The sequence below is a fragment of the Aythya ferina genome (genome assembly GCF_964211825.1).
Source record: "Aythya ferina genome assembly, chromosome: 3".
Lineage (NCBI taxonomy): Eukaryota > Metazoa > Chordata > Aves > Anseriformes > Anatidae > Aythya > Aythya ferina.
Window position 1 is genome coordinate 72,162,824 of NC_140298.1, and position 18,378 is coordinate 72,181,201.

The 18,378-nt window shown below is 41.2% G+C and overlaps 2 protein-coding genes across 4 annotated transcripts; both read left to right on the plus strand.

The window, feature by feature from the left end:
* GTF3C6 (general transcription factor IIIC subunit 6) lies at positions 1-4,665 on the plus strand. 3 transcript variants are annotated; one of them, XM_084513605.1, is made up of 6 exons: positions 1-148; positions 689-769; positions 1,962-2,025; positions 2,578-2,622; positions 2,761-2,874; positions 3,828-4,665. In XM_084513605.1, the coding sequence occupies exons 1-6, from the start codon at positions 86-88 to the stop codon at positions 4,199-4,201; spliced, it is 741 nt and encodes a 246-aa protein (XP_084369731.1). In that variant the 5' UTR covers positions 1-85; the 3' UTR covers positions 4,202-4,665. The 3 variants fall into 3 exon arrangements, with proteins under 3 accessions (XP_084369731.1, XP_084369732.1, XP_084369733.1); XM_084513606.1 differs by having other exon boundaries at positions 2-148; positions 2,764-2,874; XM_084513607.1 differs by lacking the exons at positions 1-148; positions 689-769 and adding an exon at positions 809-1,247.
* A 1,098-nt stretch (positions 4,666-5,763) lies between these two features.
* On the plus strand, positions 5,764-17,288 carry RPF2 (ribosome production factor 2 homolog). The gene is made up of 10 exons (XM_084513212.1): positions 5,764-5,863; positions 5,963-6,095; positions 7,164-7,201; positions 8,116-8,155; positions 9,668-9,749; positions 9,844-9,920; positions 11,243-11,342; positions 15,605-15,707; positions 16,729-16,873; positions 17,027-17,288. Exons 1-10 carry the CDS (start codon positions 5,841-5,843, stop codon positions 17,204-17,206), a joined length of 921 nt encoding a protein of 306 aa, XP_084369338.1. The 5' UTR covers positions 5,764-5,840; the 3' UTR covers positions 17,207-17,288.
* The last annotated feature ends 1,090 nt before the right edge of the window (positions 17,289-18,378 follow it).

Consider the following 18,378-nt stretch of genomic DNA (forward strand, 5'->3'; position numbering starts at 1 on the left):
GGGAGGCGGGCCCGCTCGCCCCCTAAGATGGCGGCGGCGCGCTCACGTGGTGCGCGCTGAGGGGAGTGGAGGGAGCGGGACCGACATGGCGGCGGTAGAGGGAGTGGAGGGGGGCGAGAGGAAAGAGGAGGACGAAGAGGAGGTGGAGGTCGGTCAGCGCGCCCGCCTGGGCTTCACCTTTCCCCGGGGATGTGTTAGGAGAAGGGGTGTGGTGTTATGGCTCCCTGCGGGGCTGATGTGAGGAGGAGCGGGCTGCGGGGATGGCGTCCCCCTGAGGGGCTGCCCAGGCTGTGCTGAGGGAGGTGGCGGCCTTCCTCCCCTCCTCGCACGTTGACATGTACTAACTCGGTAATGGTTCTTGAAAGCTTAGCCCTTCAATAAAAATATTTAAGAGTTTTTATTTTCTTGTTTTCTTTTTGAGTTTTCCTCACCCGAATGTTAAGGAGTTGCAAATAGTCATTGATTTCAAGACAGCACGTTGTAAAGAGTTAAAAGCAGTCATTCCATACATTTCCTTCACTTAACCCCTCACTATAATATCTAGGTAAATACTTAACCTTTGGAAAATGTAGGCAGTGCAGAATAAGTTGTTTTGGGGGTCTGTTCATTCTGAAGGTCTTCATTTTCATATATTTTCAGGAGTTCAGATGCATCAATTAAAAATGCGTGTTATAAACTTATCTTGTAGGAGCAGCTGGTCATGGTGGAGCTGTCAGGAATTATCGATTCAGACTTCTTAGAAAAATGTGAGAACAAATGCAAGATTTTGGTGAGTGATTACAGCACAATAGGAAAGGGGTAAGTGAGTACACATGTGAGCAAGGGAATGGGGATGTTTCCAGATTCGTTAAAGCTGATAAAATTTGCATCAAGCTTTTGATAGAGAATTGCATGCACTGTCTGGACTGTGTTCGGTTGCAGATTGTGGTCTCTCAGTATCAGGAGTGGCGTGTTGTTGATGAAAATAATACTACACAAATATAAAGAAATATTTTCAGAGGTATCAATAAGCTCAGACTATTATTCCCTCTGCTTTTAAGCTCTTAGTTGAGTATTAAATGATGTATTTTACACATTTAAAAACAAAAACAAGTGTTAAGCACATTTCTTAAAGAAACTTAGACCCAGCTTAGAGGCAAAGACCACATCTGTCTGTGTTGTGCTGTACTTACAATGTTTTCTTGTAGATACTACCTGATATGATCCAGTGTTGTAAATGTAAAGGATAACTCAGTCTTAAGTCTATGGTAAATAGACCAGTATTATCTGGCAGTTTCCTTGCATTTAATATACTTAAAATAGCATGTATGGTGATAGTCTGAAAAAACTGTCCTAAATGTTGTCTATTTTGTTGTATTTCAGCAGTACACTGATTCTAGAGAAAGATTGGCTGTACCATTTGTAACAGTTATTGGCACTGTTTAAGCCTCCCACAAAAACAGAAAGAAAACTCACCCCCTCGCCCTTCTACCCCTGTGTCTAACATTGCGGGAGGATTCAGGGCCAATTTAATGACTAAAACTGCTCTTACTACGTTTTATAGAAACTAATAAATATTAATTTAATTGTATCTCTTCATCTTCCAGGAATCTGCTGGCTTGTGTAAAATAATAGGCTCTGCTGAATTCTCTAATTCGTTTGCATAAATCTTGTTTTAAAGATGCACTTTTCTCCACATGAAGCTGATAGTTTGGGAAAGGTTTACGGTCTGGAATCAGCTGCTTTTCTCTAATACCAAAAGAAACTTTTTATTTCATATGTGTAATGTGATGGAGTACTTATTTTTTTATCGTTGCTACCTGATGTTGTTTTGTTGTTGTTGTTTTTAACCTGCATTTATCTTTTCAAGGAATTAATGTAATCTAGATTCTGCTGTATCTGTCTTCTCGTCCTTGAGTAAGAAATTTGCCTGGACTAACAGACACGTGACGTTTAATGCATTTTTTTCCATCTTTTTGTAGGGAATAGAGACAGAGAGGCCCATTTTACAAGTGGACAGATACGTCTTTGCAGGGGAATACGAAGGTAGGAAAAAAAATATATCTCCTTTTCATGTAACCCGAAGAACTTTCTTAATATCAGTTAATTTCACTGCAAATGGAAAATGTGGGACCCTTAAGCACTGAAGTTCTGGATGGTGCTTGAATAATACTACATAGAGCAGCACCAGCTGAATTAGCCATGCGCTCATGTTTAGTTATTGGAAGGTGTGCCTGGAAGCTGACTCGGGGGTGTACCAGTTGTATTTCTGAAAGAAAACCAGAATATAAAATGCCCTAGAGTGCCCCCTAATGCTTACTGTCTCACATATAAGCAGGACTCATGTGCTGTGCAGTCTGTGGCTTTCCAGTTTGCCCTATGGTGACAAAATTGGGAAGAAAACGGTCTGAAAACCTCTCTTGTAGTGACTTGTAGTGACATTCAGTGTTTGTGGTGCTCCTGTCTGTTTCTGAGTTGGCAGTGGTTACCAGATGCAGGGCCTTTGGATGAGGCTGGAAACGAGAAACATTCCCAGAGCTGTGCCATCATCTCTGGCTTCTGAAAGTTGGTCTCTAAGGCTGTCTCTGTTTCCCACAGATGCCTTGGGAACCTGCGTGGTTTTTGAAGAAAACACAGAGCATGGTAATTGTTACGATCTGATGTCCTGTCTGCAGTGGCAGCCTCTGAAATTCAAAATAATTTCGGCTTGTTTCAGCTGATAGTGGAATTCACTATAATGATTGGGCTTTGGGTATTGTTTTTTTTCTCCTCTTTTCATAGTAGATGCAGAAGGCAACCAGAAAGTACAGCTCAAGTACAAGTGCCATACGATGAAGAAGTTGAATATGACACGGACGCTTCTGACAGAGAAGAAGGAAGGAGAAGAGAATGTTGGTTAGTGCCTCTGTGCTCTTACTCTGCTAAAATTAGTTTTGGCACCAGTTTTGAAATCTGAGGCAATATCTTTGCATTGAATTGTTCTTCACTGATTTTTTTTATTTCAACTTCTTGAGTCTGTGTAGTAGTTAAAAATCCACAATGTCTGTAGCAAGAAGCTCCATGTTTTGTGTACCAAAACTAAATTGTTCTTAGTGAATTTACAGTTAATTGTACCTGAATTTAACTTACTTTCAGGGATATACATAGCGGAGAAAACATTTTTTTCATTTTGTAGGCAGAACTCAGTGCTCATATGTTTGCTTTACTTCTGTGGATTTTTTTTATACAAAATTCTGTGCTCCTGCATATTCAGGTACTGGGTATCCACTACATAGAATAATGCTAATTAGCAGCATCCTCCTGCTTTTAGTTGCTGCTTTTCGCTCTAGTCAGTGTTGCTGCTTCACATTTTAGGAATACAAAGCCATATAATGTTAAATGAGAGACAGTCAGTGGGACATTGCTCATGGGAGATATAATATGAAATGTTATCTAGAATCTAAGCAGAGATCAGCGTTCTTATCAACACCATGCATTCTTCCTCTCTGTGTCATTAAGTAGGAAATACCAACACTGAAACTATTATATTTGAGGTGACATTAACTGGAGAACGTGCTGCTTAGTTAAAAGGCCTATTTAATTCCCAGAGGAGCAACACTGATACCTACTGCAAAATACTTTGTTTCCATACCCTGAAGGAAGTTTAATAATGTGCGTACAAAGTAACCAAAACATCTTGTGATTTGGCTGTGTGTACTGCCTAAAAATCTGTTGAAGGGGGAGTGGAATTGCAAACTTAAATGTTTGTCTGGCTCAGGGTTAATAAACAACAGACTTAAGCTAAGAACAAGTGCTGTTAGGACTTCACTCCTTTAGTCACTAATACCAGGTTTCCTTCTTCGCATCAGATGGCGTGGAGTGGTTACAGATCAAGGACAGAGACTTTTCCTACAGCAGGCCTAATACGATTTGTAGCTTTCTGCATGAAAAGGAAGATTCAGATGAATCAGCTCAGGCCCCAGACAAACTAGCTGAAGAGTCAGAGGGAGAGGTGAGTGACAAAGGAAATTCTGACACGAACTGTGATCAGGTTCAAGACAAGCTAGCTGAAGAGTCGGAGGGAGAGGTGAGTGACAGAGGAAATTCCGACACAAACTGCGATCTGGAAAAGCAGCACGGCTTGGAAACAGATGCTTCTTCTCTTCCTCTGCCTCATAGTCCTGCTTCTGAGGCAGAGGGATCTCCTTCTGCAAGTGTTGCCTTAGAAGATGCCCCTCCGTGATGTCAGCTCTCATCTCTTCAGGATTTCTTCATGGAATTAAACGGGCCAGCTTTTAAAGACCAAATGTATAGGCTGTGACATGATTTCCAGTTTATCTGAGCAATTGGCAGTGGGGAAAACTGCCATGTTCTTGTGCATTCCTTTTGTGTTTGGAGTAGAGTGGGGAGGGGTTTAGTGCTTTGGTTTTTTTAAATGCTGATGGGAAATGTGTGCATCTCTACCTCAAATTGAAGAAGAGGAAACAGTTGCATAATAAAAAAAAACCCTGCCTTTGAAAAACATTGATGTATTGTACGGTTTGGGATGCTTTGTAAAAAGGGGGAAAAAACATTCTTGAAAGTCCTGGAACTCAGGTACAGCCTCACCTTGTGTGTAATATTCCGCTGCCTACTGTGTCTGTTCTTGTACTGCACTGACTGAAAGAAAGATTCAAATAAAGGTGGCTTTCATTCGGTTTGATAAAATCACTGGTGTTTGATTACTTGTTAAATTACTTGTTAAACTTATTTTGCTTTTTCTCTATCATCTTCTGTTTCCCTGACTCATCTGAGAAATATTTCCTCTAGGAAGGGACTTCAAGAGGTCTCTAGGTTGGCTTCTTCTTTAAAACAGGGTCAGTGCTGAGTTAGGTCGAGTTGCTCAGGGCTCTGTCTAGTTAGGTCTTGTGAACCCCTGGGTGCTAATCAGCAGCTAATATTTTGGTCTTAACAAGGCACCTGCCACGCTTTCCTCCTCCATTTTCTATATGACATAATGCGTGTTACATAAAGAGAATCTGCTTTTCTTCCACCCCAAAAACTTGTTGGCTCTGACTTGCATTTTTATGAAGGTTTTTATGCCTACACTCTACCTGTGCATTGGTGGTTCCTAAGCTGAGCCCCGTGACTGTATCATGGTCCCCAGCTAGTCTGTGGGTTGATATTACTAATACGATTTATATTGTTTATTGTACTTTCATGTAAAAAAAAAAATTGTCGTGCATTCATGACTTCTTTTAAAACCCAGTGTTTTTAAGTGCTACTGATTTCACCTCAAAAAGCTGAACATGTTGGCTATTTGGCGTACAGCTCGAAGGGAGGGAGGGAGGGTCTTAAACTAAAAACTAAAAAAGGTGCTGGGTAGATACGGTAACACAACAGACCTGCAGCAAATCATCATCCTTGTGGGATTATTTTGTACTGTTTGTGCCCTTGTGTGTGGGTACCCAGCATCACACCGGTCAGCTGCCCTGTCTGACATTAAGCACTGTGACAGTTGTCAGTGTGTGCAGACTACTGATAATATTAGTATTCATTTTTGGTATTAGTACTTAAAAAAATACATATATAAAGTTTTGGAGGAGATTTGGGGACGACCTGCCTTAGGGCAGGGGAGCACGGGAAGCGGGGCTGTTCAGTCCCAGGAGGTGATTCTGAGGTAGCAGCGGGTGGGCAGGGGAAGGTTTTTCTGCTTAATATCTGGCGATTTTATCAACCAAATGCCTTCTTTTAGAAGTATTTGGTGTGATTTTGTTAGGGTTTGGCTTTTTTGTCCCATTTCGGCCCGCAGGAGGCAGCAGCAGGCGCCGTGCGGAGGCCGCATGCTCCCGGGCGCTGGATGTGACGCGCTGAGGGCGGGCGGGCAGCGGCCGTGAGGCGCCATGGACGCGCTGGGGCGGGTGGTGTGAGTGAGGGGCTGCGGGCGGGGGGAGAAGGCGATGAACAGCCCCCGGTAGGGATTTTATCCGTGCCGGGGTCCTGAGCCGCTCGTGTCTCCTTCCAGGAAGCCCAAAACCAAGAGGGCGAAGAGGTTTCTGGAGAGGAGGGAGCCCAAGCTGACGGAGAACACGAAGAACGCCATGCTGATAAAGGGGGGGAACGCCAACCTGACGGTGACCGAAGTGCTCAAAGACATCGTGAGTGGCCGGCAGGGCGCCGGTGGTGTTCAGCAGCACCCCTGCCGCACGGCACTGACCTCTGCTTTTTGTTACATCGCTTTCATTTCAGCTCTTTCTTGGCTTATTGCTTACTTTCTATGAATAAACCCATCCCCGATTAATTGGGAGCCAAGATTAGGATTACTGACCTGAAGGGTTTTGTTGTGGGCAGGCTTTTTGAGGTGACTTCCTTTCTGCGTTGATTTGCACAAACAATTGCTTTATTTCACGTGATCGTGTAAGCTGTGTTATAAATGGCTCAGTCTTCAAAATAGGACTGTAATCAAAGTTTACAATTTATTAAAGGAATAGAGGTGAGCAAACAGCGCTGGGTGCGCCGCGAGTCTCTGCTCCACCCAGACGCACACCAGTGACATCAAGCAGCTGATTTTTATGCTCCTAGGCTGATACATATTCAATACTGCATCTAAAAAAAACGGGGTTATTATAATTAGTTTCCGGAATCCAAACCCTCCTACTGGAGCATGCGTATCAGTCTCTGGTGGTCCCTCTGGGGTTCTCTCGTGCTGAAGGCTCATAGTCTTCCTCCCTCTTGTCCTTCTCCTTTGTCCAACTTGGCTGTATGCCAGAGACTTGTGCAGCATCCCCTGCAAGCTTTGTCTTTTAGTCGTTCTTCAGCTCTCCCCGTCTCCTTAATCTCCTGGCCAGATATCAGAGACTTGCATAGTGTCCCATGCAATAGTCATAATAGTTAGCAGCTATTCTGACCCCCCAGATATCAGAGACTTCAAGGAAAAGCCTACAAATACATTTCCCTTCAAGCTCTCTATTGACACGAATTGCTAAAACATTCCTTTGCAAGATACGAGAATCATATACATTAACCACTCTGTTTTTCTTAGACTTGTGGTTATACAAGGGTATGTATGACAGAAGGTCACATCCATCATACCATGCGGCCCTAGCACTGTTCCATATTGACACGAATCAGATGAACACATTTCACAGCTGCAAGGTTTTAGAAAGAGCAGTTTTGTGCCTTTGGGTGTGTTTGATATAATGCCTGTTTAACTCTGTCTCTTGCAGTATGCCGTGAAGAAACCTTTTGCTGTGCTGTATAAAAAGTAAGTGGTTACGTACAAGACAGCATTTGGTAATTTCTAAGCATGAAGAAGAAAGAAAATAGATTTAGTTTAGACATTAGGAGGAAATTCTTCACTGTAAGAGTGGTGAGGCCCTGGCACAGGCTGCCCAGAGAAGCTGTGGGTGCCCCATCCCTGGAGGTGCTCAAGGCCAGGCTGGATGGGGCTTTGGGCAGCCTGGGCTGGGGGGAGGTGTCCCTGCCCATGGCAGGGGGTGGAATTAGGGGGTCTTTAAAGGTCCCTTCCAGCCTAAGCGATTCTATGGTTGATTCTATGGCTCCATGAGTCTCTGCTGCCTAGCATGGGGGCTCAACCAATGGAAGGGGTCACAGAAGGTGACAGAGATTCATCTTAAATTTTAGTAGAATGGAGACAAGCTACAAGTGTTCGATGTTGATGCTGAGCCCAGTTCTGTGCCAAGTGTTACAGAGCAGTTATAGCAAACTTGAGTGGTTGGCTTCCCCAGTTCTGCTTTGTGCAGCCAACTAAAGAGGTTCTGCGTAGGGTGGGTGGGCTGGGCTGGTTATGGTGATAGGCTGGTCTTGCTCAAAATGGGAACCTGGTGTCCATATAGACGTAGTGCAGAGGCACTGAGAGTAGCAGCTAAACTGAACGTGGGATGAACAAGCAAAGGCAGTTTGTGAAGTGTCAGTGGCATAGCTGTCAGTGGCACAGGAGGCCCCAGGAAAGCTGGAAAGGCTTACTGAGAATGGCAATGGCACTGCCAAGGAAGGAACACCTGGCGGTATTAATACAACTTTTGGTTGGAAATGAAACTGAATTTCTAACACTGGAGTTTCCAGCAGAATGCAGAATCGCAGTGTTATTAGAAGACAACTAAAGCGCTCATCTTAGCTTTTACTATTTTCATTTTTTTCCCCCTTTTCCCCTGTCAGGAAAAATATTACCAGGCCTTTCGAGGATCAGACATCATTGGTAAGTGTAAGCCCTGTCTTGTCTTTTCTTTTCTTATGAGGTTTTGCAGCTGTAAAGTTATTTATAACTTTACTGGAGGATAGCTTTCTTTCAGTCTATGATAAATTAGATGAGAAACCAAGTCTTTAATAATTTTGGATAAGCTGAAGGTAAGTTTACATCTACATTTATGGTGCCAGTAGGCGTTTTATTCCTCTAGCTTCAAGACAGAATCCTGATACTGTGGGAATGTTGGTGTTTGCCTGAAATGCATGTTTCTTGAAACTGACAGGCAAATTTAGGAGTGATGTAACAGTGCTTGATATAAAAGAAAGGGCTTTATTTTGGCTTTCTAAAAGCCTGTCCTTTTAAGTGCCCCAGCTTATGAACCACTTGTTTTTGAGTTGGTGAATTCATAGGCTAAAGCAGTTAAATGGAAGAGTCGTAGCTTTCTGTGACTTTTGGCCATAGTCAAATGGGGGAAGAAAAGCTCAGCAGAGTATTTTTTGCAAACACTTGCATCAGCACAGCAAGTATGAGATCTGAACTTAGACTTCAATTCCAGTGTTCAGTAAAGCACTGTCAGAAACGTGAGCAATTTCACTTAAATATATGTATTTGACCTGCAGTAAGTTGGAAAAGGGGCTTGTCAGAGGCTGAGAGGATATTTTGGAAGGGAAAGTGGCATCATAAATCCATTTAGTGATATGCATCTATCTGGATTTTGTCTCAGTATAGTGCTTTAAGGTCAAGCTAATTTATGAGCAGATAGAGAAAAATAGAGGGGCTAATTCCAATATTATATCACACACATTTATACTTTAATTGAATCATTACTTTAGCTACTGAAATGTCTGTCACTAAGTCACTGTATCTAACAAAACAAGAGAAAGCCGGTGGTGATGCACAGTCATGGTTTTACATTAAAGCCAGAAATTAGTGATCACAAAATAATTTGTTTTTTTTCCCACTTACCATGCTTTAGTAGTGCTGGCTCGTGTATAGGAAATGAGGGTCAGCTTTCCAATGTGTGAGGCAGTTGTTAAAACAACTCCCTGAAGACACTGAAGCAGGGAATTTGGGGCTACAGAAGTAAGTAAAGCTGTGGAAAAAAACTCAGATACACAAGGCAAAAATGCATTTTCTTGTCTTAAAGGGATTGTGAAAATAAAGGGGAAACATCTGAAAAAATCTCTGTAATTAAGAAGGGAGAGCAGAGGAGAGAAGTAATGCTCCTTAATGATCAAGGAACATTTTTTAAACAGTGAAGGCAGCCAGTAGTGAGGGCCAAAGGGCAGTGGCTGAATTATAAATAAAAGGAAATTAATTGTTATTTAATTGTTATTAATTGGATCCAGCTGCCAATTTTAGCTTATGGGACTGAGACGTACACTTTTCTGGTAAATGCAGTTGTCCTTCTCATTAAGCCGCTCCTCAACTCAGATGTCTGTGACACATACCTTCTCTAAATATTTTTGAACACTTACAAACTGGAACTCACAATTTATTATGTTTTCTTTTTTCCAATTGTAGGAATTCTTTTCCAAGAAATCCGATTGTTCTCTGTTTCTGTTTGGCTCTCATAACAAGAAGAGACCTAACAACCTGATAATAGGTAAGAGATCTGTTTTATTTGGATGAAAGGTCTAGCTTTCAATAAATATTTAAGCATCTGGGTTTTCTTCCTCTCTTTTTTTTCTCCTCTGCAGGTCGCATGTTTGACTATCATGTCCTGGACATGATTGAGCTAGGCATTGAGAACTTTGTATCCCTAAAAGATGTCAAGGTAAGGAATTGCTGCAGCATTTCAGTGACATCTATTGGTGGATTTTGTTGGTGCATTGGCATTTTCTCTGCATTAAAGACCACCAGAACCTTTTTTAAATAGTGTTTTATGTAGTGTTTGGGGACTGCTTATTTGTAGTAGGGTATGTTATAAATGGTTAGTAGGGTAGAATATTACTTTTTTTTGCTCTGCTTTTTGTCTGGGTTGCAGAGGGCAAGCTTGCTGTAGGCTTTCTACAACTTCCTTTAAAAACTTCCTTTATTCCTAAAATGTGAACTTTTAATTAAAGAGTTACATTTACAGAATTCCTTTTTGAGATTCTACCCATGGGAAGGTCCTATATAAATTGGCATGCCCTTTCAAAACTGATATCACATTAAAAACCAGAAGGTGGCCCAGCCATCAGAAGAGACAGCACTGGGTAGCTGTGCTTGCAGCCTCTTCCCACCTCCCCCCAGTAAAGTTTGTCCTGCTGTGCAGAAAAAATATGCAGCAGTACCAGCTGGAAGTGTTTCCAGTCCATAACCAGAGAGGCACTCTGAAATTTTTAGCCTTCAGTAGCAAATAAATGCCAGTTTTCAGGGAACTGTACTTAATTCAGACAGACAGCCAACATTTTGATTATTTAAACTCAGAGAAAATTCACCTTTTATCATCATGTTATGTTTTAGTCTTGCCAAAATGAGCCAATTTTGTACTTTTTGTACCAAACACTTCATGTGCTGCAAAAATAAGGTTTATGATCCTTGTTTTCATTAGTTCAGTGACAGGACAGTTGAGAGGGATACTGAAGGAATTTACTTTTATAAAGGTGAATCTTTCCCATAAATTCAGATGGTTTGCAGTGAGTGTTTTCATACCATTGCATATTACATAGATGGTAGCACCATCTATAGCAGGGAAATGATAGTCAAGTAATTGTATTTGTTCACCAAAATGAGAATGAGGTGACTCACTAAACCATACTTTTGGCTTTTTCATGTACTCTCCAGAGTCAAAATATGATAGATCTGCTTGACTCTAGTTTTCTTGGTAGTGGTTGCAGTCAAATTAACCTTTTGTTTTCACTGCAAGGTGTTATCTTGTGTGTTTCGTAGTAAAGAATCTCTTCTTTTAACCAGCAGAAGGGTAATAACCCATGTAGAAACAAGCCTTCCATATGTATACAGTGCTGTTCAATGAGAAAGGTGTCTGTTCTGTCCATGTTGATCATAGTTCACAATGTTTCATTCCGTGATGAATGGATAACCAGCCATTAAGTCAATAACATGTTCCCTAACGTGGTCTGAATTTTCCTTGTGTTTGAAATCCTTATTCCACAGAACAATAAATGTCCCGAAGGAACAAAACCGATGTTGATATTCGCTGGTGACATATTTGAGCTCAATGAAGAATACAGAAGACTGAAGAACCTTCTCATTGGTCAGTGTTTGGAGTATTTGAGCAGAGGGATTGCGTAAATCTGTAGCAATGTGATCTGTTGGGAAACGCTGGTTTGTCAATAATTGTTTGCTTCTGCTCAGCACAGAGAGAAATCGAGAGGGGGCACTTGTAAACCTCATGTGACGTGAAATTAGAGTTAAGTAATCACCATGACTGACAGAGGTGAAGAAGACTGGCCTAAAAGATTCCAAAGTTGAAGTTTAGTGCTCACTGAAATTCATAATTTTGATTGTCAGAAAACTCTGGCATTTTTCAAAAAGTCTTTTCCTTGTAATTATACCAGGTTATTACTTTTCTAACCAAATCATGTTTTGAAATATCAAATTTTGAATCAGTGGATTAAGTTCATGAGGTGGGATGTCTTTGCTTACAGGAAACACCACATAAGGATAATTGAGTCTGCTTTCATCATGCAAGCATTTTCTGTTGGAAACTTGACGAGTTCTAACAAAAGTGCCATTGATCTGAGTATTTGGAATTAATATGTGCATTGAAAATTAGCTGTAGATAACAGCTGGGTCGTAATTTCAAGGCATGCTGGGATCTTAGTAAATTAAGTAGCATAGAGTGTGTGGAGTTACTTTGGTTTGGTTTGTGTGTTTTGTTTTTTTTTTTCCCCTTCCGTTTCAAGGTTGGAAGCATCAGAAGTTGAAGCACGTTTTAGGATTTTTCCAGGGAACTGTAAAAATGATGAAACTTCTCTTAGGGCAACTTCTGGGGACCTAGAGATTGTATGTTACAGCATCTCCTGACAGCAGAGGGGAAAAAAAGTCTTGCTAGGGTGGTGGGTGTTTTTTGCTTTTTAATGGGTTTTCCAAAATTAGGTTACTTTTTTCTTTTTTTTTTTTTAAAGCTTTACTAGAATAGTGAAACTGTACCAATAAAAGCAGCTGTGTTCCTTCAGCTCATTCTTGGGTTGTACCAATTCATAACTGTTGGTCTCTGTAAGATCTCCCTCTCATGTAGAGAGAATAGAGGTTGGGCTCCTTTTTCTAGGCAAACAGGCAGAATTATTGCTCCCCGTACCCCCTTGCTCTTACGATTCCTCAAAGCCAGATGCTGCATCTGGAATGGGACTAAAAAGGGAGCAGGAGAGGAGAATGCTTGCATCCTCTCAGTACAGCTGACTCTTTCTTGGGATAGATGAAAGAGGAGTAATTGTGCTTGTAAACCTTTGGAGGTGGGTGACTGTTGGATGTGAAGATCAGCGGCACAAACATGCGTTGTTTAAACTCACTGTAAGTGAACATTCACAGTGCAAGAAGCACGTGAATTATTTTCTAAGGTGTATCAGGTTCTGACATCTGCACGATGTTGGTGACTGGCATCCAGCTGTGCTCCTGCACCCCATTATCACACAGCTTGGGGCTTTAAATGGCAGGCATGCACCCTTAGATAGTTGCCAGATAACTAACTGGTCTTTCCTGTCCTATTTCTTTTGAAAAGAAATCCTCTCTCCTCTCCTGCTAATTTGCCTGTAATGACTCTCTGCAGCCGAATGTACTGCAATTGATATCCAATTTTTCTTCCTGAATGTACTCCAAGTACCCCAAGTCTTGATGTTCTGTTCTGTGAAATGCCTGGATGCGAAACAACAGACAAAGGGAAAGGTTAAGTCCTACAAGGCTTGAAGGTATCAGCAAGCAATTAAAATAATTCAGCTGATAATTTGAGTGCTTTTACCTGATAGGGAAGAACAGATTCATTCTGTTTCTGCGTAAGATTTGGTTTTAGGCTGCCACTCTATTGCTGAGAGAGACAGAAAAATGTCGAACAAACAGCAAGTGGTTTGTTACTGTAGCAGTGCTGTTGAGATCCCAGAGGGAGTATTCGATAGCAAACAGCTTCTTGTTGCCAAAGCCATGTGGTGCCAGGGATGCTGGTGAACAACCAAGCTTTCCTTGGCTTTTTTATGGTATCAAAAGGGTTTGTGCGTGTTTGGAGTATTGTCTTACAGCGGTTTCTTTGTAGAATTAAAAAGCAAGGGTGAATTATTGTCTTCACGGCAGCCAAACCCTGCTAAAGTGACCTCTGTCACCTAAGCTGTGAAGTGCACGGAGTTATTTAGAAGGTAATTAAATGGCAGCTGCGTTTTTCTTTAGAGACCTGGAGGGCAAAGACACCCTGTTCTTTCTCTTTGGCTTTCGTTGCCTAGCAAGATGGTAGTACAGGCATCCATTTACAGTGTAAGTCCTTGCAATTCAGCTCATAAAACTCCAATAACTTGTATTTATTAAGCATTTCTTCTCTCACAACGCTGCCTGCTGGCCAGTTCTGCTATTGCACGCCACTTCCATTTGGAAATGGCCAGGCATTACACGGCTTGCTTATATACTTTCTATCTAGTCCAATTATTTGTAGGAATCCTCTACAATTTTCTTCATACTGTCTTATACAGATTTTTTTTTGAAATGTCTTAAGGATTTGTGTTTTCCCCCAAGAAAGGGGATGACTGGGGGGAAAAAAAAAGTCTGGGATAGGCTTTAAACTCCTCCCATGATAACCATGGCTACAGAAGTTACAGTATTAACCAGCTTTTGGATATGAACTGGTGCAAAAAGAAGTGTATAGGCTCATGGTCCAAAAAAAATTAGGGATTTGACAGATAGGAATCTGAAAATGAAAAATGTTCTCTGAAGTTCTCTGCAGGAAAAAGTAAATTAGAAGTGCTGGAAGCATGTTGAGCGCACGAGGAAGAACTAGGAATGGAAAGAGAGGAGCAAGCAGTTCTCTAGTCCAACCAAAGCAAGAGCTGTAAATTAAAAATACATTAAAAATGTCAGCTCTCTGGGCATGCTGAAGCGTAAGGTTTCTGCAGCTGTTAAACACTGCCAGGAAACAGAAATTCCTGACCACCTGCGTTTGTTGGGAAGAGATCATCCTGTGGGTAAAAAGATGTGCGATGCCACAGGAAAACACCGAAGGGAGATGTTGCCAATAAAACCACTGACACTGGGATCCTGCAGAGAGCTTGTCAAAGGGAAGATGGATGCAAAAAGCAAAAAAAAAAAATCAAAAAAAGTATTTTATTTGCAACTTTTCCTCACTAACCCAGGAGAGGAGGAGTTGTGAGTATTGAATCGACCAAGGACATTTCCTGGCCAGACTCCAGCTGATATGTGCCAGCAAGACTTTGTTTTGGATGTCATTCCAGCACTAATACTCTTGAAAAAAGGTAGTGGAGGAAAAGACGACTTGCCGAGGAATCTGCAAATGGGACAGAATGGAAGAGACTGATGTGTTTTGCATCTGTTAGCAGCTCTCCTCTGGTTCGGCGTTGCCTTGTCATGTTTATTAGCACACCTTGTTCCCTCAGACAAGGTCACGTTCTTTCTCCACCCTCTGCATGTGTTGGACAGATTGCTGTGCTTGTTGCGGGCGGTCTGATTGCACGGTATTTTTCGTGACCTTTTATAAGAACCCGGCTAAAGATGGCTAGTTTTGTATTTAACCTGTATTTCAGTGTTCTGTTTGCGAACGGAGTATTTTCAGTGTCTGTTTTTGTAGGTGTGTTTCGTTTATTAAGTAGAGAAAATAGTAACTGTGATCACAAATACTGCGTGCCCAAAGACCAGAAGTGCTTTGTCGGGGGGGAGGTATGAAAGAGCTGGGAGAAAACCTTTTTCCCCAGAGTCACTGAGAAAGAACGTAGATAAGATTAAAGAAAATAGTTTTATTCTGTTTTGAACTGTTTGTCACTTCTTTGCACTCTCCCAAATTTGGCTCTCATTAAGTGTGTTAAGTATTAGTTTGAATGCTGTCTTAAAAAAGACACCTGAACTAATTAGCCTGAATATCAGAGATACATTTCATTTCCATGACTTTGCAGCTAAAAATTGAGAGGAGTAGACAATTCAGTTATCCCAATCACCTTAATAAAAATAGGTTACTGCTCTGAAAGCATGTTTGCTCTTCTCCATTTACTTGGTTTTAGATAACATACGTGTATTGCTACTGACTTGTCTCTGGAAAGTCGCTCTATTCCTGTCAGGATCACAGAATCATCTAGGTTGGAAGAGACCTCCAAGATCACCTAGTCCAACCTCTGACCTAACACTAATCAGTCCTCCACTTGAATTCACGCACAAAGACCTAACTTGATGCTAAAAGAGAACCTCTGTAGGCATCACATCGCTGCAGTGGTGTGGATCTGTTATAAAATAAGCCGATTTGTTAGTCATCTCTTGGTTTGATTCTCAGTCAGGAAACCTGCCTCTTACTCTTTTCAAACGTCCTTTTAGATTTCTTCAGAGGTCCTACTGTGCCCAGCATTCGCCTGGCTGGCTTAGAGCATGTCCTGCACTTCACAGCCCTAGATGGGAAGATTTACATGAGGAGCTACAAGTGAGTATGGGTTTCTTCCGTGTTTGCTTTTTCGGTACGCTTGTCAAGGTTTCCCAAAACTCAGCCTGCAGTTGTGTAATTGAGCTGGCTGGAGCAATAGTTCACTTCATTTAGAAACTGTTGTGCGTAGAGGTTACTCTAGCGTAGCTCAGAGTAAGTTGCATGACAGAAGGGAAACGCTTAAGCCCTGTACCTACATGTACTGCTTCCTTCCCTTCCTTGCTGAGCTCCTCCTAGCTCGGAGGGCTGCCCTCGATACGGTTGGATGGCCAACGTGTTGTGAATTCGACCTTGTGAACTGGTACGGTCTGAGTGCTATCTTAGGCTTCTGAGACTGATCTCAGGCTAATTTATAGGGCTCTCCTCACCTCCATTTGTCAAAGAGTGACAGGAGCTAGGCTGTAGCCAGAGGTACACAAGGAAAACACGGACAAGATTACCTTTCTTTCCTGCGCTGGTGTTCGCTCACAGTCCATGGCCTTTCCTTAGCAGGTTGTGTTCATAGCTTGTGTGTTCCGTGTGATTGTATGATTTTTGTTATAAAAAAAATTTCTACAGCCTCATTCTAAATAAATAAATAAATAAACTAACACAGCAAAACAAAATGAACACCACCAACAACAAAAAAATCTTGGCTAGGGCTCAGAATGTTTTGCTATAAACTGTAGCACTTGCTTTTTCCCTGTCTGTTAACACACAGGGCACTACCTAGGATTTGAGGAATGGCATGGCTTCTGCAATTGAATTGTAGCTGTTGTAATGATAATGCTGGTCCTATTTAGAAATAATAATAAAGTGACCTAAGCTAGATTATATTCTGGGGACATTCAAGTTGTGGAAATGAATGGTAAAGGATTATTGACAGACATCTTTCTCAGTAATGGAGTTTGCAGTAGTAATTGTTTTTAATAGTCTTCCCAACCATGTGATTGAACATGCCCTTTAGGAAGACAGATAAATCTGTAGCACAGAGGACAAAGTTGGTTTTTTTTTGTTTTGTTTTGTTTTTTTTTTCTTCTAGGGTACTTCTGAAGAAATCTGGCTGTAAAATACCAAGAATTGAACTGGAAGATATAGGACCTTCATTAGATCTGGTTATGAGGAGAACACACTTAGCTTCAGATGACCTTTATAAACTGTCCTTAAAACAACCCAAAGCTCTGAAGGTATGTACATTGGGAACATAAGTGGCCTTGCTTTTAGGCACTTGATTTTGTAGTTTACTGGTAAATGTGGATAGTAAAGCCAGATACCTGGCTTCTCAGCACAGCTATGGGCACACACTACTCAGAAATACTAATGTACTTCTTCCCTTACAGCCAAAGAAGAAAAAGAACATATCCCATGATGTGTTTGGTACAACTTATGGTCGAATCCACATGCAAAAGCAAGATCTTAGTAAACTGCAAACAAGAAAACTGAAGGGGTTGAAAAAGAGGCCCGCGGAGAAGTCAGCTCAAGATGGTGGGACTAGCCCCAAAAAGTCAAAATCAGCGTGATAGTCTGGAACTGCTTTGGAAACCCTTTTGTATCTTTGAATTTTTACATAAATTGTAATATAAAAATGTCAGACATAAAACACTCAGCTGCCTTTGTTGCTTTTTTTAAATTAAAAAATATTTTTACTGGTTTATCATTTTAAAGGGAACATTGGGGTATTGAGCTTTAACGTGGAATCTGGTTATTTAGAAGAAAAAACATGATGTCACTTGCTTAGTTTTCCAAAGCTGAATATTTATTCTCTTGGTGTTAGCAAACATATGCTAGTTAAGCAGGTGACTCATTTCCCAAACAATTTTGTGGCTATGATGTTGGGAAACCTTGGTCAATCAACCTATCTTATTAATTCCCTGCAGGACCAGGGTAGTGTATATGCATAATACATGCAATATGACTTCTGTGGCCATTTATTGTTTCTGTATTTCAGTTTTTACACAGCTGCAATACTTAAACTACAGATCATTTTCTCAAGTGCGAACTCAAAACGTGTCTGATGCCAGACTATGTTTTTAATTATTGCACCAAGCCCTACTTTACACTTGCAGAATTGGGAGTGATTAAGGTGTTTTTACCGTGTTCATCACCATGGTAGCAAAGTACCTGATATTTGCTTTAGGCATAAATGAAACCTTTACAGTTTGAATTTCAATCTTTGATGCTTGATTTGTGCCCAGATTAGAAGGAGCAAAGGTAAGTTAGTGTTTTTACTGTTCTTAAGTATTTCTACCGTGCTTCATTTTACAGTATGTTTAGCAACCATGAAAGGCCCAACTATTTTTTTTTAGCCTGCATTTGAAAGCTGCTTTCCTCTGAAGTTTATGTCCATCAGTTGGTGAAGACTGTTAAAGGCTTGGATAAAAAGGATGAGAGCTTCAGAGCTTAGTGAAAAAGGATGAGAGCTTCAGAGCTTAGTGAGACACAGCTGTGGCATTCTACGTTTTGGAACATACTTAAAAACTGTTTTTTTTTTTTCTTCTGCTCATCTCTTTGGACACTATTTTTCTGTCCTTTAGGATAATTATGATGAAAGTGTGTACACAGCAAGCTTGCTCTTTCCAGTTATATTTTCAATACTTTCTTGCTGTTTTTTTTTTTCAGAGTTTAATCAACTGAAGTATCACATTAGAAACAGACAGTTCATTATTTTTACTGGTTTCCCGCATCCTGGATG

What these genes read in the sequence shown, in the direction of transcription:
- GTF3C6 (XM_084513605.1), top strand. Translation starts at nt 86, where the DNA reads ATGGCGGCGGTAGAGGGAGTGGAGGGGGGCGAGAGGAAAGAGGAGGAC. An exon ending in AGAACAAATGCAAGATTTTG is followed by an intron (nt 770 to 1,961) that starts GTGAGTGATTAC and finishes ATCTTTTTGTAG; the next exon opens with GGAATAGAGACAGAGAGGCC. An exon ending in CTTTGCAGGGGAATACGAAG is followed by an intron (nt 2,026 to 2,577) that starts GTAGGAAAAAAA and finishes TGTTTCCCACAG; the next exon opens with ATGCCTTGGGAACCTGCGTG.
- RPF2 (XM_084513212.1), top strand. Translation starts at nt 5,841, where the DNA reads ATGGACGCGCTGGGGCGGGTGGT. An exon ending in ACTGAAGAACCTTCTCATTG is followed by an intron (nt 11,343 to 15,604) that starts GTCAGTGTTTGG and finishes ACGTCCTTTTAG; the next exon opens with ATTTCTTCAGAGGTCCTACT. An exon ending in ATTTACATGAGGAGCTACAA is followed by an intron (nt 15,708 to 16,728) that starts GTGAGTATGGGT and finishes TTTTTCTTCTAG; the next exon opens with GGTACTTCTGAAGAAATCTG.